This window comes from Oryctolagus cuniculus, chromosome 10 (genome assembly GCF_964237555.1).
Source record: "Oryctolagus cuniculus chromosome 10, mOryCun1.1, whole genome shotgun sequence".
NCBI classification, from domain to species: Eukaryota; Metazoa; Chordata; class Mammalia; order Lagomorpha; family Leporidae; genus Oryctolagus; species Oryctolagus cuniculus.
In genome coordinates this window covers 68,101,203-68,123,218 of record NC_091441.1, presented here as the reverse complement: position 1 = coordinate 68,123,218, position 22,016 = coordinate 68,101,203, and the positions used below count along the sequence as shown (strand labels likewise).

The 22,016-nt window shown below is 41.5% G+C and overlaps 1 protein-coding gene across 6 annotated transcripts in view; it reads left to right on the top strand.

The window, feature by feature from the left end:
• PIEZO2 (piezo type mechanosensitive ion channel component 2) overlaps positions 1-22,016 on the top strand; it is a 453,482-nt gene that overhangs the window by 138,533 nt on the left and 292,933 nt on the right. For all 6 annotated transcript variants that reach the window (XM_070050492.1, XM_051851439.2, XM_051851440.2 and 3 more), the window contains exon 3: positions 17,222-17,347. In XM_070050492.1, coding sequence (XP_069906593.1) covers positions 17,222-17,347 — 126 coding nt within the window. The remainder of the gene's footprint in view (positions 1-17,221; positions 17,348-22,016) is intronic.

Sequence of the window (22,016 nt, the reverse complement as noted above, 5' to 3'; positions counted from 1 at the left end):
ATGTTGGAGACTCAGAATTCTCTTTATAACCCTCTTTTTCATGCAATCCTTACATGTATTCATTAGCCAAGGCTGCTATAGCAACAGGCCATAAACTAGGCAGCTTGAACAACAGACACTTAAATTCTTGCCATTCTGGCGTCTGGATGTCTCAGATCAAGGTGTCTACAGGTTGTTTTCCTGTGGCCTCTCTCCTGGCTTGAAGTTGGCACTTTCTCCCTGTGTATTTTCATGATCTTCTCTGTGCCAGTCTGTGTCCTAAATCCCTCTTATAAGGACACCAGTGATTCTGGGTTAGGTCCCTCTCATATGAATTCATGTTACCTTAGTTAACTCTTTAAAGGCCTTTTTTCCAAAAATAGACATCTTCTGAGATAATGAACATTAGGACTTTACTATAGGCATCTGGTGGTGGGAAGACACAATCAAGCCCATATTAGGAAACTTATCTTTATAGTATTCCACATACATTATAACTCTGCATGGATACTAAAGAGATTTAATGATTTCTTTTCAAATTAGGGACTCCTTCTCTGTTCAGTAAAAGGAAAGACACTGCTGCTATTCTGTATGCTGCTTCTCCAATGCTCCTCAACCAATCTGGACTCATGTGTGCTGAGCCAGGCCCAACCTTCCATCAGCCAGAGCCTCCAGCACAGTGTTTAGCCCTAGCTCTCTGTGGAATTACCTGGGCAGCTTTTACAAAGTACCTGTGATCTGACCCACAAAGAGCAATGCAGTCAGAACTGCTGGGGCTAGAGCCTGGATGTCCTCTCTTCAAAGGTCCCAATTGTTTTAATGCACAAAAGATTTGGGAATCATTGTGCTTCAGAGACTTAGCACCCAGCCAAGGATTGTTTCCTAAGACTCCCTGGGATATATTGTCCATCCAATTAATGACTACATCTCAAGAACTCTCTACAATGACTTTTGCTATGAGGGACTCTCCAACTGTACATTAGTAGGTAGTTGGGTCTGAAGTGGAGTAGCCAGGACTTCAACCAGCACCCATATAGGATGCAGGCTTTATAAGCTATGGCTTCACTTGCTACATCACACTGCCAGCCCCCTCTCAAAATATTTTAGTGGTTGCTTTCATTTTTGAATGACAGTTTCACTAGATGCAAAACTTTCGGCTGAAAGTTTTTCCCCTCCTCACTGCTGCACTTTGAAATGTTGTTCCAATATTTCCTGGCTCCCATAGGTTCGATGACATTAGTCATTGGTCCTATCATTGTTGCCTCCCACTAAATGTGATGTTTTTCTCCAAATCTTTTAAAATTTTTCTTTTCATCGTAGAATTTAGTAGTGTGACTGTGAGGTGTTATAGAGTTGTTTTATTTGTGTTTAATTTGCATGGGTCCCACTGAGATTCCTAAATCTCTAGAAGGGGTGAGAGTTGACTGAAAAGGAGCATTAGAAACAAGCATTTCTAATTAGTGCTCTTGATTCTCAAAGTAGTTCCTCAGTTGCATACATTTGCAAAAATTATCGAATTACACACTTAAGATCTGTGCATTTCACTTTATTTAGTTTATATCGTACCCTAGATAAGTGACTCAAAGAATTTATGTAAAATAAGTGTGACATTATTGAAATGAGATGTATTGATTTTCCTACAAATGAGTCCATTACAGCTAAACCTGGGAATTCAATTTACCACTTTAGGACACTAATAGATTTTAATAAAGTCTCTGCTGCACGTATTTTCACCTTCTAAATCAGGAGTGGGGAACATCCAGCCTGCAGAACATAAGGCCTGTGAAATCCTTCAGTGTGGCCCTGCCAAGGCTACTGCAGGCAAGACTTGAAATTCAGTAAATCTGTAGCAGGCTAATTTTATTTTATTTTAATTTATTTATTTTTTGACAGGCAGAGTGGGCAGTGAGAGAGAGAGAGAGACAGAGAGAAAGGTCTTCCTTTGCCGTTGGTTCACCCTCCAATGGCCACCGCAGCCAGCGTACTGCGGCCAGCACATCGTGCTGATTTGAAGCCAGGAGCCAGGTGCTTCTCCTGGTCTCCCATGGGGTACAGGGACCAAGTACTTGGGCCATCCTCCACTGCACTCCCTGGCCACAGCAGAGAGCTGGCCTGGAAGAGGGGCAACCAGGACAGAATCCGGCGCCCCGACTGGGACTAGAACCCAGTGTGCCGGCGCCGCAAGGCGGAGGATTAGCCCATTGAGCTGCGGCGCCAGCCATGTAGCAGGCTAATTTTTAAGTTGATAATTCTGTATGTTATGAATATCCAAATGGCCCTTGGCAGAAAAAGGTCCCCCACACCTGTAATGGTAAAATTTCCATTCAAAAAAACAGAAAGCATAGGTAAGGTGATTTTTTTAAAAAGGATATGTTAAAGTCTTTTTTTTCACTAATGGGTACAGAAAGAGAGGAGAGAAGAGAAAAGAATGAACTTGAACATGATGGGAAGAAGGGAGTTTGAATGTTGGCTGCCCTGTTAATCAATGGACATAGGTGTGTGAATACAAAGCAAATAGACTAACACTGAGTAAAATGTTGAGCACATGGATGTCCTGTGTCCCTCAATCTTTTGCCCTGATGGAAGTTAAATATTTTTAAAAAGATTTTATTTATTTATTTGAGAGGCAGAGAAAGGGAGAGACAGAAAGAAAGGTCTTCCATCTGCTGGTTCACTCCCCAAACGGCCACAACAGCTGGAGCTGGGCCAATCCAAAGGCAGGAGCCAGGAGCTTATTTGGGGTCTTCCATGTGAGTACAGGGGCCCAAGCACTTGGGCTGTCTTCTACTGCTTTCCCAGGCTATAATCATACAGCTGGGTCAGAAGAGGAGCAGCTGGGACAGGAACCGGCACCCATACGGGATGCCAGCACCACAGGTTGAAGTTTAGCCAATTACACTACAGTGCTAGCTCCAAAGATTTTTTTTTTTAATAATCTGTTTCCTGAGACCCTAACCCTTGGGGCTCTGCCAATTAACATATGAAGTGTGAGGTTCACCTAACACATTTCATTAATTTGTTCATTCATTCAATCAGTATTTGTTGTGTGCTATCTGGTAAGCACTTTTCTACAAAGTGGGAATACAGTACAAATGGGATCCTCACATTTGTGTCCCTTACATATGAAAGACATGATTAAAATAAAAAAAGAGAAGGTAATTGCAAGTCTTGGGGTGTGTCCAACAGGGCACTGTAATAAGAAGGCCCTGGGAGGATCCTGTCCATTTTTGCATGCATGACTATGGGAAGTCTTTGTGAGACGTAGACATCTGATCTTGACCTGAACAAAGGCAAGAAGCATGTAAAATCTCAAAGGAGAAGCTGAAGTGTCTTTAAAACATACTGTCAGCTTCTGAGTCAGCCAAGCAAATTATTAACCTTCTTATTAACAAGTGGGTGGTCCTGGCCATCTTTGAGTTTTATTGTCTTTTAAGGAGAATCATGTGGAATGGGAAGAGGGCATCTCAGTTTGAGAAATCTCTGAAATCCCAGAAGCAGAGGCAGAGGAGGGCTGGGTCTCCAATGGGGAAATCTCAACACTGTATCTGGCAAATCCCGAAGTTCGACCCTCTTGCTTTTTTTTTTTTTTTTTTTTGGACAGGCAGAGTTCGACCATGAGAGAGAGAGAGAGAGAGAAAGGTCTTCCTTCCATTGATTCACCCCCCTAAATGGCCGCCACAGCGGGCACACTGCGCCGATCTGAAGCCTGGAGCCAGGTGCTTCCTCCTGGTCTCCCATGGGGTGCAGGGCCCAAGCACTTGGGCCATCTTCCACTGCCTTCCCGGGTCACAGCAGAGAGCTGGCCTGGAAGAGGGGCAACCGGGACAGAACCGGCGCCCTAACCGGGACTAGAACCTGGGGTGCTGGAACCGCAGGCAGAGGATTAGCTAAATGAGCTGTGGTGCTGGCCTCGACCCTCTTTCTGAGTTCCTCTCAGGAGGCTGAAGGATTTCCACGCAGAAGGACTAGGGAGCAGTGTGGAAGGCTCCCATTCCTAGTGCTGTAGCCCATGCTGCTAACAACATGTAAACACATAAGAGGGGATGCTTGTGGGAAAATGCAAATAAAAGTTAAGCATATTTGGGTACAAAAATAAATGTGAAATGCATGCATAGTTTCTTCACAATACACATTTTCCAGGAATTTTTTGAGGACCCCTTATGCTGACAGTTCTTCCCTTAAGGTAGATTCCTGGGAACTAATAGAGGAATTGGACAGGAAATCTCTTCAGCAAGAAAAAAAAACTGCCCTCAGGGAGTTTTAACACTCGGGCACTTACCTGTACCCTACCCTTCCCAGACCTTTGCAGGAAAACATGGAAACTCTCTAGTGTTGATGTCAATGCGGTGAAAGTCATACCATGACTTATAAAAAAAAAAGAGAGAGAGATAAAAAGGGCCGCTGCTTTGGTGTAGCTGGTAAAGCCGTGGCCTACAACACCAGCATCCCATATGAGTGCTGCTCCACTTCCCATCCAGCTCCCTGCTAATGCACCTGGGAAAGCAGCAGAAGATGGCCCAAGTGTTTGGCCTCTGTACCTACATGGGAAGCATGGATGAAGCTGCTGGGCCTCTGGCTTCAGCCTGGTCCAGCAGCGCTAGCCATTGTGACCATTAGGGAGTGAACCAGCGAATGGAAGATATTTCTCTCTTGCACATGCTCTCTCTCATTCTGTAACTCTGACTTTCAAATTAATAAATCTTTAAAAAAACTAAAAATTTAAATAAAAATTTATAAAGGATAAAAACAACAAAAAATCATTACTAATAATTTTCTTCATGTAGTCCTGTAGTTTGTTTACTGAGTTGAAAAAGATATATACTTCTGTGGTCAACTTTTTTTTTTTTTAATTTACTTTCATTTTATTTGGAAGGCAAAAGACAGAGAGTTTGCATGTGCTGATTTACCCCTTAAATTCTTGCAACAGACAGGGCTCTACTAGGTTGAAGCCAGAAACCAGGAACTCAGTTTGGGTCTCCCATGAGAGTGTCAGGGACCCAAGCACTCCAGCCATCATCTGCTGCTTTCAAGTGTGCATTAACAGGATGCTGAATTGAAAGCAGAGTGGCTAGGACCTGAATCAACCACTCTGATATGGGATGCAGGTGTTGCAAAGAATGACTTCAGGACTATGCCAGTTGCCTGCCCCTGCTACCCTATGTTCCACTTTTGTAGGAAAACTTTTCTTAGGACTCTGGTTAATACCTTGAATCTCACTTGGCATCCAAGGGCTGCCCCACCCACCAGAGGAAGAACTGGCAGGACAGAACCCCTGGGGGTTTCTTGCGTTGAATCCATGTTTGCTTCAGTCTGCCTGTGGCCAAGGACAGTGATCATTCAAGGAGGAAGTCTCAGGCAGTAGGAGTGTGTTGGCCTCTCCTTGTCTGTTGGAATGGGGCTGGTTAATCAACGGATGCTACAAGCCAGAACGCTTCCCTTCCACACAGGCTGCTGGAATTGCCTGCTGTCTGCTGGACGTGCCCACGGAGGACCTGGAGAATGTGCAACGGAAGCCCTTTTCCTTGGGTGCTTGCTCTTGGGTTATCCAATTTGGCCTGCTTTCCATACAGTTCAGCTTTTCAGCCTTCAGCAGAAATGTGAGGAAGGCTTAGACAAGGCTCTTGTGTATTCATGCATTTCTGATAGAGTGTCTTTTCCCCTCTCTAATAAAATGTTGTCACAAAACAACTACTTCCTAATATGAAGAATTAGGCATATCTTTACAAACTGTGCCCTGGTTTTTGGCATGGCGTCCTTCTGGAGATGGGGAAATTAGAGAAAGTGAAAGCTTGCATGATGTCTCCTCCAGGGAGCTGAGCACTGTGAATGCTGCAAATGCCGTGTTTATGACCTGCTGCAAATGAGTCAACACCGTGCTTCTTTGTTCCCCATAAAAGGGAAATGACTGGGAAATTTCTTGAATATCAAAGTACACCACCCCTTTTTGTTTCTTTATACTTAGGAACATTTTTCTTTCCAGCATGCTGTTTTCTTCTAAATTTTCTTGTTTTTCAGAAAGTTGTTCTTTATTTATTTGAGAGAGAGCGCTTTCCTCCGTGTTAACTCCCCAAATGTCCCCAGCAGCCACAGCTCAGCCATGCTGAAGCCAGGAGTTGGGAACTCAATCCAGGTCTCCCATGTGGATAACAGGGACCCAAGTACTTGAGCCGTCACTTCCTGCCTCCTAGAGTGTGCATTAGTGGGAAGCTGGAGTCTGGAGTTGGTTATCTAGTCCAGGTGCTTGGATGTGGGACAAGGCTGTCTTAATTCACATTGTAACTGCTAGGCCCAATGTCTACCCCAGCTTTGCTTCTCTCTAATGTCATCTGTTTTATCTCATTTCTGTTTTTTTTTTTTTTAATAATTTCTTGTTCTTACTTCAAGATATAATTTATCTTATTTTTAAAAGATTTATTTATTTATTTGAAAGATTTACAGAACAAGGGGAGGACACAGAGAGAGAACTTCCATCTTTTTTTTTTTTTTTTTGAAAGGCAGAGTGGACAGTGAGAGAGAGAAAGAGAGAGAGAAAGGTCTTCCTTTGCCGTTGGTTCACCCCCCAATAGGGTACCGCGCTGATCCGAAGCCAGGAGCCAGGTGCTTCTCCGGGTCTCCCATGCAGGTGCAGGGCCCAAGGAGTATGGGCCATCCTCCACTGCACTCCCAGGCCACAGCAGAGAGCTGGACAGGAAGAGGAGTGACTGGGACAGAATCCGGCACCCCGACAGGGGCTAGAACCTGGTGTGCCGGCGCCACAGGTGGATTAGCCTATTGAGCTGCGGCGCCAGCCAAGAACTTCCATCTTCTAAGTCACTCTACAAATGAGTGCAATGGCCAGGGCTGGGCCAGGCTGAAGTCAGGAGCCCAGGACTCCGTGTGGATCTCCTACATGGGTGTCAGGGCCCCAAATACTTGGGCCATCTTCGGCTACTTTCCCAGGCATATTATCAGGAAGCTGGAACAGAAGTTGAACAGTCAGGACTCCAACCAGCATTCCAATATGGGATGCTGACGTTGCCAGTAGGGAATTAACCCACTGTAGCACAACACTGGTCTCTTTATTTATCTTCCTGAGGATCCCAAGAAGCTGAGTTTAAAGCCATTATCAGTATTTTCATAATTTTTCATTTTACCTTCAGAGAATTCATGTCCTGGTTGATTTCTCCTGCTTTGTGTTTTTCCACATGATTCTGAGTTGTAGTTAGTAGGCTTGTATTGAATAAACTGTTCCTCTTTGCCTCACTCTCCACCTCTCTCTATCCCTGTGCACATCTCTGTCTATGCATTTTGCAGTTGTGCCCCCTTGAATCTACGGGACCCCAGAGGAAAATTAGGTCATATTCCAGTGGTTCACTGCATTGACCTTTGATGATTTCCGAGACTTTGGCTCCCTCATTGTACGATAACACCCTCTTATCTGTAGTTTCACTTCCTAAGGTTTTAGTTGGCCTCAGTCATCCATGGTGCCAAAATATTAAAAGGAAGTTTCTAGAAATAAGCAAGTCATAAGTTTTAAATCTCACATTTTTCCAAGAAGTGTGCAGAAATCTCATATCATCTCACCCCATCATCCCTTTGTTCAGTGAATCCAGGCTGTAGACACTACCCATCTGCTAGCCACTTAGCCGCTCTCTGGGTTATCAGCTTGGCAGCCACAGTATTACAGTACTGCTGTTCCTCTTGCTCTTGCTAGTAGCCTAAAGCTATGTCATGAGGCCCATCTCATTCACCTCACTTCACCTCATCACATGGGCTCTCCACTGTCCCACTTCATCATGAGAAGGATGAGTATCACTCTGTAAGATTTGGAGAGAGCTCCATACGTTATGTTACCTGCTGTATATTTTACCTATCATTACTATATGGTTTTAGCCAGCAGTGCCACATCCTCAGCCAGAAACTCCAGGGCCCTGGTGTTTTCTGGAGTGGGAAGTTCTTCCTGCTTCATGCCTCAGTCCTGATTCTTGTGCCCACACATTTTGGTGTTCAACACACAGTTTGCTCAGAAAAACATCACTGCTCTTCAGGTGTATATAAGACAACTTCTATAATTATCTGGTCGTTTCTTTATCTTCACTGATTTACCTGTGTTCCAGCTGTGTCCCAACAGAAACTGTGAAAGACAATTCTAAATTGGGGGAAGGGAGCTGGGAAGGAGGAAGCTCTGGAAAAAAAAAGTTGTTGGAGTGACTGATCCTTGCTTCTGATTCCTGGGTGAAGCACAAATGCAACAACAGGAGCCAGAATCCAGCCACCTGGTGGGTGGAGGATGGTGGCTGGATGACCCCAAGGGCCGCCCTGGGGTTCACACTCTCTGCCTCTGCGACTGGTGTGGTTTGAAGATCCTTCCAGGTGACACCTTTCCCACGGGGGCATGACTGATGGGAAGTGAAGAGTTCAAGCTTCTCTTGGTAGAAGCTGCAGGAGGCGTCATGGTCAGATGGCCCACGGATAAAAAGCCACCATGAGCCATCAAGTACCTGCTAAGCTTGAGACTGTACAGGTGGAGCAGTCCCACCCTCAGGATGCTTCTACTGTACTTGAGGATGATTGGCATCTAACCAGCATGACCAAAGTGGCTCTGTGCTGTGTGGCCCAGTGACCAAGGCACTTACTCCTCCAGGTTCCAAGGTGGTTGACTCTAGAGGGCTGTCTTCATTGTAGGAAGATTCCCTGCCTGAATAAGGCCCATCTCTGGGGACAGCACATGTCAGGCTTCTGGTCAGTGCGAGGGCTAGGGTGGGGTCCAGAGGCTAATTTCAGACAACTCTGAAAGGCTCTCTGGACTTCAGAACCCCCCAGAAAACTGCCTGAGGGCTGTACTGCAGGTGCATCCCCCTTCAGCTTCTCTCTGTTCTGTTTGGAGTCCTGTGCTTCTCTGTAGGTGTTGTTGCTAAAAGCCCTCCTCACTAACCCTGTGTTCACATCTCCATCTCAGATTCTGCTTCCTGGCAACCCAACCTAGGACAGCAACTAATGTCACAAGACATATTTTCCCATCTGTCAGATACAGACAGTGTGCAATAGAAAATCAGAGAGAAGTCCCATGGGTCAAAGTTATAAGGAATGTGACGTTGTAGAAAAAAAAATGGTACCTGAGCATGCAGGATAAAGACAAAAGTGGAGGGGCTGGCTCTGTGGCACGTAGGTTAAAGCTCTGGCCTGCAGTGCTGGCATCCCATGTAGGCACTGGTTCGAGTCCCATTCCTTAACTGCTAGTGGGATGTAAACAGTCAGTGACCTTGAGTGAGAACCAAAGTCTAGGGCCAGCACTGTGGCACAGTGGTTAACGCCCTGGCATCTCCACTTCGAGACCCGACCACTCCACTTCTGATCCAGCTCTCTGTTATGACATGGGAAAGCAGTAGAAGATGGCCCAAGTCCTTGGGCCTCTGCACCCACATGGGAGACCCGGAAGAAGCTCCTGGCTCCTGGCTTCGGATTGGCTCAGTTGCGGCTGTTGTAGCCATTTGGGGAATGAACCAGCAGATAGAAGACCTCTCTCTGTCTCTACCTCTCTCTGTAACTCTGTCTTTCAAATAAATAAAATAAATCTTAAAAAAAGGCAAGAGTGTAAACTTACATTACTGGTAACCTCATGTCCTGTGCTTGTGTCCCTTAAATCACTCCTCTACATTCTCAGAACAGTTTTTCTCTCTGATTATATCAATCTCATTATGAAGCACATTTTAGAAGTAATAATGGTTTATCACACTTTAAAAACTGTCAAATAATTAAATTATTAGCTAATTATTATGAAATGGTAAAAAATAATACATGAAATTAAGCCAGGATAATAAATGAGAGGTCTCCAAATGGGAGAGAAAAAGGGAAAAAAATCAACTTTCTTTTGGCTCCAGTAAGCTGACAATTAAAAAAAAAAAACAAAAACTGGCAATAGAATATTGTGTGTGTGCAAGGCAGGACTGAGGGGCAGGGCACAGTGGAGAATTCCAGATCTCACTGGAAGGCAGGTGGTGAAAACTTGCAGTCCTGGGAAGAATGATGGGGGGATGAAGTTGCCATTCGTCTTCCATTTGCTTTTGTGGTGTCCCCAGAACTCTGTCCTTTGATCCACACCTTTAGGCAGAAAGAGTTTGAGGAGGGCCAGGATGGTGGCCTCTGTGAGATGGCAATGGAAGATAAGGCGGATGTGCATTCTTTCTCTCCATTTGTATTGCTTTGGCACTTATAAAGTGACCATTCTTACGAGACTGAATGGTGAAGCACTGGCCGCTTCGTGTACTCAGCCTAGAAGCTGGACTGTTGGGATTATTCTGAAGTCCCAGCACCCTCTTCCCAGCTAATAGGTGTCTATAGTTAACCTCATTTTAAGTTTAAAAGACAATCCTTAATTTTTGGTGCCCACCTGCTTTGCATTTGCTCCACCTGGGGCACAATATTACAATATTGTGGGAAACCCTGTGTATATAAGTATGTGCTTTTCAAGGCTTTTTTTTTTCCCAAATGTAAGAAGTTTTTCTAAGTCCATGGACTATATAGTACTTCTATTTGGTTTCTCCAATTAAGCTGAAATAAATAAAAAAAAAAATTACCTGGAGGGTAAGCTGACGAAAACTTTGAAGTATGTATTGAACATTGCAAACTCCATCGTTGTGCAAAGTTTGCACTGGATTCATTAGTTTATCTGTGAACCCCTATCTGTGAAAATTCTTGCTGTTTCATTTCACCATCAAGGAAAGTACCCGAGGCTGAAGGCTTGCCTCTCAAAATTTCCAGGATTTTGCATGAATTCTTTCTTGGTGGAAAATTTCAAAATTAGCTTACAAAAATTGGCACAATCATGAGAGCTGTGGATCTTCCACATTTGTGTGCCACATTTAAATCACTTGAAAGCTAGAAAACTGGAAATATTGGCCAAGGCATTGGACTCCAACTTGTTTTCAGAAATATGATGAAAGAGGGGTGAGATTTTGACCTAGGTTGACACACATACGACTAGGTTGTGACTCAGCAAAATGATAGTGTATTTTCTTAGCTCCATTTGAATAGAATTTATTTAACGAATTAACAAAAGGTATGAAGAAAGCCTAAATTAATATTTATTTTAGCAAACTACTTCTTATTACTTGTTTCCCTTGTTAAGATTGGATTTCTTTTGCTTAGACATTTTAGCAATTGCTATTGCAATTGCAAATGTGCAATTTGGAATTCTGTTATTTTAGCCATAAATTACTTACTTTGTGAATTTGCTGCTTGGATTCCTTTTAGAAATCATTTTGAGAATTGGTTAGATTTTTTTCTATATATCAAATAATTTGGGATTGTGTGCTGGGACACTTTGAATTTTATGGTATGGGTCACTGAATAGCAAGAAAAAAGCTTCAACAGTAGAAAATATCAGTAAAGATACAAAAACTATAAAAGGTAACTAAACAGAAATGTTTTGAGATGAAAAGTACAGTAACTGAAATAGAAAGAAATTATTAGAATGTTTCAACACCATACTTGAACAGTCTGGAAAAAGAATCAATGAACTTAAAGCTAGAAAGAGCAGAGAAAAAAATGAAGAAAAATGAACAGAGCCTTTGGGAAGTCTGGGTTACCAACAAGTAACAAATTGGGAAGTCCAGAATGAGATGAAAAAATGAAAGGGGTAGAGATCATATTTAAAAAAAATGACTCTAAACATGCCGTGTTCTAACAAAGAAATATGTCAACACATTTGAGAAACTCAACCACCCCAAGAAGATAAAACAGACTCACAATGAGACACATAATAATAAAATTGTCAAAAGACAGAGAATATTGAAAACAGCAAGAGAAACAAATCATCAAAACTAAGAGTTCTTCAATAAAGTTAACAGCAGATTTCCATGAGAAACCATGGAGGCCAGAAGAAGTGGAATGACATTTTTAAAGTGCCTAAATTTAAAAAAAGCTCAATTAATGAATAATTTTGTTTAAGTAACATTATCCTTAAAAGACAAAGGTTGGGGCTGCCATCATGGCACAGCAGGCTAAGCCACCACCTGTGATGCTGATATCCTGTATGAGTGGCTGCTCCACTTCTGATTCAGCTTCCTGCTAATGCACCTGGGAAGATATAAGAAGATGGCCCAATTACTTTGGCCCATCCTATCCATGTAGGAGACCTGGATGGAGCTCGAGGCTCCTGGCTTCAGAATGCCCCAGCATGGTCTATTGTGGCCATTTGGGGGAGTGAACCCATAGATGGAAGATCTCTCTCTCTCTCTCTCTCTCTCGTGTGTGTGTGTGTGTGTGTCCCTCTCTATAGCTCTGCCTTTCAAATGAATAAATAAATCTTAAAAAGAAAAGATATTTAAAGAATATATAAATATAGGCAATCCATCAGAAGATATAGCAATTATGAAAATATACTCAACAAGTAGCAGAGTCCTAAAATACATGAGACAGCAGCTGACATACTTGAAGGGGTAGTATGAGACACTTCTGCAGTAATACTTGGATATGTCAATTTCCCACTTTGAATAATGAGAAGAAAATATAGGTAGAAGACCAGTGAAGATGCAGAGCACTTGAACAACACCATAAGCCAACTAGACCTAACAGATATATGAAACATTCCTCTCAATAATAAGAGAAGGCATGTTCTTCTCAAGTTCATATGAAATGTGCTCCAGAATAGACCATATGTTAGGCCATAAAACAATTCTCAAGAAATTTAAAGGGTTGATATCATACAAAGTATCCTTTCCAACTACAATGGGATGAAGCTACAAATTAATAACAGGAGGGAAATTGGAAAATACACAAGTATACAGAAATTAAACAACACAGTCTTAAACAACCAATAGGTCAAATGGACAATCACAAGGGAACCTACGGAATGCCTAGAAACAAGTGGAAACAAAAATACACAGGCCAAAACTTATTGGATGAAGTAAGTTTAGTGCTTAGAGGAAAATTTATAGCTCTGAACAACTACATTAAAAAGGAAGAATGATCTCAAGGCACTAACCTAGATTTTACTTTATGGAACTAGAAAAAGAAGAGCAAACTAAATACAGAGCTATCAGAAGAAAAGAAGAAATAAAAGAGCAGAAACAAATGGAGGGTAGAGAAACAGAACCAACTAAACCAAAAGTTGGTTCTTTGAAAAGAAAAACAAAACTTACAAACCTTTAGCCAGACTGATAAATCAAAAAAAGGGAGATCTAAATTTCACATCAGAAATGAAAGTAGGGACAATTCTGCCAATTTTACAGAATTAAATGAGATTATGTGTGAGTACTGTGGTATCAACAAATTAGATGCCCTAACAAAAATGAGTAAAGTCCTAGAAATGCAAACATTATTAAATTGACACAAATAAATAGAAAACATGAACAAATCCATAAAAGCAAAGCGATTGAATTAATTAAAAGTCTCCCAGCAAAGAAAAGTCCTGGACTGGATTGTTTCATTGTTTGAAAATTCAAAAAAAAAATCAACCCCAATACTTTTCAAACTTTTCTAATTAAGTAAAAGATAAGGGAACACTTCCTGGTTCATGCTGTGAGACTAGTACAGTCCTGACACCAAATCCAAACGTACTGCAAGAAAAGAAACAAGCAAAAACCACCACTGACCAGGGTCTCTTATGAATATAGATGCAGAAATCCTCAACAAAATGCAGTCCTGTGCTACATAACAGTTTTGATGGATGACTGAGGACAAAAAATGTGAAGAAAAAAAATCGCAGTATCATTTCAATAGACAAAAATAATATTTTTGAAAATCTGTGTTTTCATGATAAAAGCATTCAGAGAACTAGGAATATAAAGGCAATTTCTCAATATAGTAAAATCCTCATATGGAAAACTCACAGCTTAATATCATACTCCATAGTGAAAAGCTGAGGGGCCAGGCGCTGTGGTGCAGTGGGTTAACTCCCTGACCTGCAGAGCTGGCATCCCATACGGGCGCCAGTTCGATTCCCGGCTGCTCCACTTCTGATCCAGCTTTCTGTTATGGCTAGGGAAAGCAGTAGAAGATGGCCCAAGTCCTTGGGCCCCTGCACCCATGTGGGAGACCTGGAAGAAGCTCCTGGCTCCTGGCTTCAGATTGGCACATCTCCGGTCGTTGCGACTAACTGGGGAGTGAACCAGAGGATGGAAGACTCTCTCTCTCTCTCTCTCTCTCTCTCTCTCTCCCTCTCTTTCTGCCTCTCCTCTCTGTGTATAACTCTGACTTTCAAATAAATAAATAAATAAAATTTTTTTTTTAAAAAGAAAAGCTGAAAGGTCTCCCCATAATGTCAGAAAGACCGGGATGTTAACCATTACAGGTTCAATTGTGTTCCCCCAGGGTTCATATTTTGAAACCTTAACTCTCGGTACATCAGGATGTGACTTATTTGGAGTTAGGACATTTATGATGAACATGATCCAATCTAACTGGTGTCCTTGTAGAAAGAGGAAATTCAGATATGCAAACAGACACCAAGGAAGTGCATGCACAGAGGAAGATATGTGGGAGGACACAGCCAGAAAGCGACTATCTCCAAACCCGGGAGATGGGCCTCAGATGAGAACAAGCATGCCAATGCCTTGGCCTTAGACTTCTGATCTTCAGAACCACTAGAAAACAACTTCTGTTGTTGAAGTCACCCAGTCTGTAGTGCTTAGTTATGACAGCCCCCACAACCTGGTCCATCCAGACTTTGTATGGGAAGTGGAGGGTTGCTGCTGTGACAAACACCTGGATGTGTCTGTAGAACTGGGTAATGGATAGAGGCTGGACGACTTTGGAGGTGCATTTTTAAAAGTATTGACTGCATTGAAGAGACTTCTGGTGGGAACTGGCGCTCAATGTCTTGTGGTGAGGCCTCAGCTGGAAAGCAAGAACATGTTATTGGACACTGGAGGAAATGTGATTCTTATTATACAGTGGAAGAGATTTGTATACCCCGAGAGACACCAGTGTGTGTGCACAGGGGAAAGACCATATGAAGAGGGAACAAGTCAGTGACCATCTGGTAGGAGTGTAAAATGATACATGTCCTGTGGAAAACAATTTGGCAGTTCCTCAAAAACTCAACATATAATGCCATGATACAGCAACTCTACTTTTTGATAAATATATAAAATAATTGCAAGTAAACACTCAAACAAATGCATATGCCTGTGTGTTCATACCAGCTCTATCCATAGGAGCCAAGAAGTTTTTGTAATCCAGTGACCATCAATAGGTGAATGGATGAACATATCTTCCTCCACACAGTGGAGTGAAATTCAGCCATAAAAAGAGCACAGCTCTGGTTCGTGATGCGGTCATTGTTGCCAAACCTTGAAATTCAGTCTCAACAGGGTGAGTTTTCATTTGAGTAACTGATTACAGGCCCAAACTGGATTGTTGCAAAAGTTAGAAAAATATCACCTTGTTGAGACTGAGTTTTATTAGCCTTTAAGACAATAAAAAGTTTGAAATAAATGGAAGCAGAACTCAAGGGGAAATAGTCTTTTCAACTGTTCTCAACCCTGCTATGGCTTTTATTGCTTTCACTGGAGAGAAGTATTAACAGAGAGACGTTTTCTTAAGATCAGTTAAATAAAGTTTGATTATGTGCTATATAAACAAGTAGGCTTTACTTGTCAAGTATTCCCCTATAGTAACATTTCATTTGAGAATGAAATAATATAGATATATTTTACTGATTTTTCATTATATTTATGATGTTTTAGACCTTTACACTTCAGCTTCGTGGTGATTACAAGCTTTTCCAGAGGGCATATTATGGGCTGCCCTGTCCCTGGTCCCTGTATGCAGCACATCTGAGGCCCTCAAAGCAGTTATGAACAGCACCCTGTCCAGTTCAGAGCAGGCGTGTGGACAGTCAACCCTGCCACAGCAGTTAGCAGGACCCCAGAGGGTAGGGCTCACACAGTCTCTGAAAGAGGCAGGTGTGGAGTTACATAGTTTTCGTGGTCTGCCTTTGTCCCACTGATAAAAATGGTACAGATTTTAATGGTGACTCCTTTTGAGCTACACAAAATGTATGAATTACAACTATAGATGAAAAGGCTTCAAAAAGTTCCTTGGAAATACACATTTTGCCTTTTTTAAAAAGACCTATTTAATTTATTTGAAAGAGAGTTACAGAGAGAGGTAAAGACAGAGAGAGAGAGAGAGAGATCTTACATATATTGGTTCACTCCCCAAATGGCCACAACAGCCGGAACTGGGCAGATCCAAAGCCAGGAGCCTGGAGCTTCTTCTAGGTCTCCCATGTGGGTGCAGGGGCCCAAGGACTTGGGCCATCTTCTACTGCTTTCCCAGGCAATCATCAGGAAGCTGGATTGGAGGAGCAGCTGGGACACAAACCGAAGCCTGTATGGGATGCAGCACCACAGGCGGAGGCTTAACCTATTATGCCACAGAGCCAGCCCAGCACATTCTATCTTTTAATGTCATTTTTCCTGAACCATTTGAAGCCTCCTTGTATTTGTTAATGTTAAGCCACACTCAACACTGTGTGTTAAACTCTAGATGATTATGATATAAAAGTTGAGAATATACAGAGATAAAAAGAAAGGAGACAAAGAGATATAGATGATGGTGATAGATGATATACAATGTATGTGTATGTGTGTATATATAGAGAGAGGTGTGTGTGTGTGTGTGTGTGTGTGTATATATATATATATAGAGAGAGAGAGAGATACAGTGCTCCCAATTCACTATTTCCCTCCAAATCTGGGAGGGAGCTGGGAACTCAATCCAGGTCTCCCACATGGGTGACAAAGACCCAGTTACTTGAGCTATCACCTGCTGCTCTCCAGGGTCCACATTCAGAAGAAGCTAGAATCAGGAGCTATAACTGGAACTGAAATCCAGCCACTGCTATGTGGGATGCAGGCATCCCAAGTTGTGTCTTCCACTAGACCAAATGTCAATCCCAGCTTTGCTTCTTTTTCCACTTTCTGGAAACACTTTTATAAGAGAAGGGTTATCTGTTCCTTCCACATTGGTGGCACTTTTCTGGACCAGGACCTTTCTGTAGTTCTTCTGTACCATGTCTTATAATAAGTAGAAAAGTATCTTTCTTTTACAGTGAATTTTTAACAAATGCAAGGCAAAGGGACTAAGCTTGTTGCTATAGATCAATAATTAAGAAAACATTGATCACACTTCATATCCTGTGAGTCAGTCTACACAGGAAGTTATCCAAAAGCACTTTCTATGTGGATCCGTGCAAGAGTGAAGTGGGTGATTCAGTGTCATGATCTCTCAACATCCCGTGCTTTTTTTCCTACAGGACACACAGGACGGTTGTTGAAGTCTCTGTGCCTCACCAGCCTCTCCTTCCTGCTGCTGCACATCATTTTCCACATCACGTTGGCCAGCCTTGAAGCTCAGCACCGCATTGCACCTGGTTACAACTGTGAGTAGGGTGCTGATTTGTTTCTTCATATTATGTTCACGCATAGCAAAACTGTTGTATCCTCACACTCATAGAAATGTATGCAATGATTACATTACAAAATTCATGGTGATTCTGGGTCAGTTGGCAAGCCAGTGTAGTGCAAATACATACAAAGAAAATTATGTCATGAAACCAAATTAATAACTGAACCTTCAACATATATAATACATGGGATCCCTTATTGTGTAAGACATTATCATTGGACTTAACGTAAAAATCAAGATTTATAAATACTCCCTGCAGCTTATAGAATGACTAGTCACAAGGCACATGTACAATTTCTTGTTTAAAAACATTTATTTATTTATTTGAAATAAGAGAGAACTTCAATCTGCTGGCTCACTCCCCAGATGCCTACAACAGTTGAAGCTGGGAGCTCTGAACTCCATCCAGGTCACCCACACCGTAGGCAGGGACCCATATACTTGGGCCATCGTCCACTGCCTTCCCAGGTGCATTAGCAGGCAGCTGGATCACTAGCAGAGTAGCCAGGACTTGTACAGGCATATGTGATGTGGAGTTGTAAGTTGTGGTTCAGTTACTGTGCCACAGTGCCTACCCCTACACACATAATCTTTCTAACATGATGGAAGGCCAAAAGATGAATAGTGTTGTATGAATTACATGACAGTGACATCTGTCCTATTGCAAAGCATAATGTAAAATTTCTTATATCTTTATGCAAAAATGTAGTGACAGTTTCTTTTTTAAGTTGGAAGGTATTGATTTCACAGGAAATGCTACATCTCATGCTCACTGTAGTTTGAAGTTGTGATCCATATTGGTCCTTTATTTAGGTATGATCTTTCCAAAATGAACCTGCCATTGAGTCAATCATGCTTCAGTGTTGGTCAGATGTATAATTGTCACTTGAAAAAGCATGCATTTTTAATAGATGGAATACCATCTATATGTTTTAAGTTAAACCTTAAGAAGCCCTTGGATATTTGAAATACTCTATAATAACGATTTTAACATGTCAATTTGTTCTTTAAAGCACCCATTTGTGGGTTTGGAAGTTTCCTGAATGTTTTTTTAAAGATTTATTTATTTGAAAGTTGGAGTTACAGAGAGAGAGAAAGAGAGGCAGAGAGAGAGAGAGAGAGAGAGAGAGAGAGAGAGTCTTCCATCCGCTGGTTCACTCCCCAGTTAGTCGCAACGACCGGAGATGTGCCGATCTGAAGCCAGGAGCCAGGAACTTCTTCCAGGTCTCCCACATGGGTGTGGGGGCCCAGAGACTTGGGCCATCTTCCACTGCTTTCCCAGGCCATAGCAGAGAGCTGGATCAGAAGTGGAGCAGCCAGAACTTCAACCGGCGCCCATATGGGATGCCAGAGCTGCTAGGCCATAGTGCCGGCCCCTCTCACTCACTTGTAATGCAGGGTCACACAGACTACATTGTTCCTGGAAATAAGACCAACAAAATATGTGCTCATATTTGGTCTGGAATGAATTGGGTATCTTTGTAGAAATTAAGATTCATATTTTACCACTCACATTTTGGAATCTAGCATGCATATAAAGAAAACCAGTGGCTCTACCAGCTACGCCACAGCACCAGCCCCTCATGAATGTTTACAAGTACAAGCACAAGTAATATGATGTAAATCTCTCCTTGCCAGTACAATAAAAAAGATTAGAATATTCTATAGATTAAAGAGCTTTCCCTTAAATATAGTGGAAGTTTCTTTCAGAGAATTCATGTTCTGAAGTTACTAAGTACCCCTCATTGCATAACTTTTAGTTATAGAGAGAGCTAGAGTTAGTACTCATATTATATGAGTTAGTACTCATATAATTGATTTCAGAGTTCCTTTGATCACAGTGCTTGCCAAGATGAGCTTTTTAAAGATATATTGTTTAAGGTGTTGTTTTTAAAATTGGTCTATCGTTCTCATACCATAAAACTCACTCATTTAAAGTATACAATTCAGTGGTTAATATGGTTAAAAGATTGTGCAACCACTATCTGATTCCAAAATACTTGGCATCACCCCCAAAAGAAATTCTGGATACATGAACAGTTATTCTTCATTTCCTTCCCAGCCATCCCTAGGCAGCCACCACTTCCTTTCTGTCTCTATTAAGTTTACCTATTTCGGTCATTTTATCTAAATGGAGTTACACAATCTGTGGCCTCTTTGTTTCTGTCTTCTTTTACTTAGCATAATGTTTTCAAAGTCAATCCATGTTGTAGCATGCACAAGTAATTCATTCCTTTTCATGACTGAATAGTATTCAATTTTTAGATGTGAATTTAATGTTTGCTGAAAATCAAATGTGATGCCATTAGTAAAATATTGAAAAAGCACCATGTTTATGTAATGTTTAGTTATTACAGTGATAACAAAGAGTATTGTGGTATTTTTCCAGATTCAAATATTTTGGGACTTAGTAGAAATGTCAGAAGCAATATTTTACGGTGTTTCTTAACCAAAAACCTTTTTGGCTATTTCTGAGAAAGGCACTCCGGGAATCACATGGGAGGATTTTTATAGCCTCAAATATTGTTCAAATAAAAGGCTTTTTCAAGAATAACAAGTTCTCCATCGCTGGAAGTAATACAACACAGGATACATTACAATTTACCAGATTTTAAAAACTTGAATTTGTAAACATGTATCATGTTTGCTCCCTAAAATAATTTCAGGCTGCTGAGTAGTACGGGAGAGTGCACTGGAGAGTGACTGGCTTAAGAGGGAAAATTAACCTCCTGTCTCAGGGAAGCCCAGCAATTTCTAATTTCTTTCAAATGGTGATTTCCCACAGTTCTACAAAGACCAAAATAAGAAATTAATATGAAATTCTAAAACATTCCCTTCTCCATGTGTGTGAATGTGTTTACTCTGTATGTTCTCTTTGTAAGATATACACAGGTGCACACACACACACACACACACGTGTGTTCTTACTTTGGATCCACCTTTCCCAGGCAAGGATTCAAACTTCCTAGATATTTCACATGGGACCTGAGTTGATAAGAGGAAAACTGTATTTTCCAGTGGTGAGGGGAGGAAGCCACTGTAGGTATGAGGGTACTTCAAAAAGTCCATGAAGGGGAGGAAATTGGCTCTAGTAGTTACGATGCTGGTTGAGATGCCTATCAGAGCACTTGGTTTTGAGCCCTGGTCACAGCTCCTGATTCCAGCTTCCTGCTAAAGATAAGTTTATTTTGGTGCAAGAAATTTGGAAATGCATGCATAGCTTGTTCTTAGCACACATTTTCCATGAACTTTTTGAGGGACCCTTGTATGCATGGAATTCAAAAATTGTTGCATCAAAATAAACTTATCTTTTAATTCCATCTCCACAAACTTTTTGCAGCACCTTGTACAGTCAGAGCTGGCCTCTCAACATGTCTTTTCCAAATCGTTCTTTGCTGGCTCCATCTTCTGGAGTTAGGTCTGCCCCTCTTAACCCCACTTCCTGTATATTTAGGCTGCTCAATACCATGATCCGTCTTGTCTCTCTCAGAGATGAGACATCAGAGATGCTTTAACTCACAAATGTCTTCTACTGTTACTCTTCATGGCAATGGAATTCGAATCTGACAGAATATAATTGAATGCCTTCCCTTTTCTTTATTGATGTTACCTTCTGAACGCTCTCCTCTGTTCCACAAAGAGCCAATTGAATAGATGTTATAATAGTAAGCTTTATTTCTATAAAGCAAAATTCCAGTTGGAAGTTTATTTCTGCAAAAGTTAACATTCCAGCTTGAAGTTCCAATATTTGGGATGAAGTAAACAATGGAGAGATTAGGTTAAAGCTGAGTTTAACAAGAGATTTGAGGTGATTACTTCCGGTGACAGGCCATTTTGAAGGTGAGTTACAGACATCATAAATTTCTTCTGAAATGCTGTTGAGACATGCAATAGCATTGGCTCATCAGTGTTGCACATTTTTTTGGGTTCAATTTCAGGTGTAGCAGTTCAAATAAATACATTCTTGAAAGAGGATAAAAGAGGAAGGACAAACAAATTTCAGAGCTTTGCAAGCTAGGTTAGTCCAAGACTGACACAGACCAGGTTTCCAGCCTTGCACAGTTTTTTAATGATCAAATTATATAAACTCCTGAAAATACTGCTAGGGTGGGTAATGGAAACACTGACTTTAATTTCGCGTTGACTTCCCTTCACTAATGTTATTGTTTCTCAAGCACTTGGAGTTGTCATTACACCATCAGAGCTGTAAACACAAACTCAGTTATTTTGATATTCCAGACTTGAAGTTAAGCTCTTTTTGGCAGTCACAGATATGAAATAGCAAAATGCAAAAAAAAAAAAAAGTTAAAAACCATCCTGCCTATCAGCATTGTACATTTTGAATGTTTTCTCTATGATCAAGCTCTTGGCAAATTAAAATGAAATTGACCAGACAGATTAGGTTACCAATCTTATTCAAATAGTATTCAAATTCAAGACCGCCAAGTGCTCATTTATATGTATTTAATTTTGTTTTGCTAATGACTTCTTTCCCTATTTAAAATTCCTACCCTCACCCTCCTTAGAGCAAAAGCTCCCAGCATCTTTCAGGAATCTGACACGTGTTTGGGGGACAACAGTAGCATTTATAAATATTGAGTCATTGAAAGCTCTCCTTCCCCCAGAGTCCTGTGAATATTAAC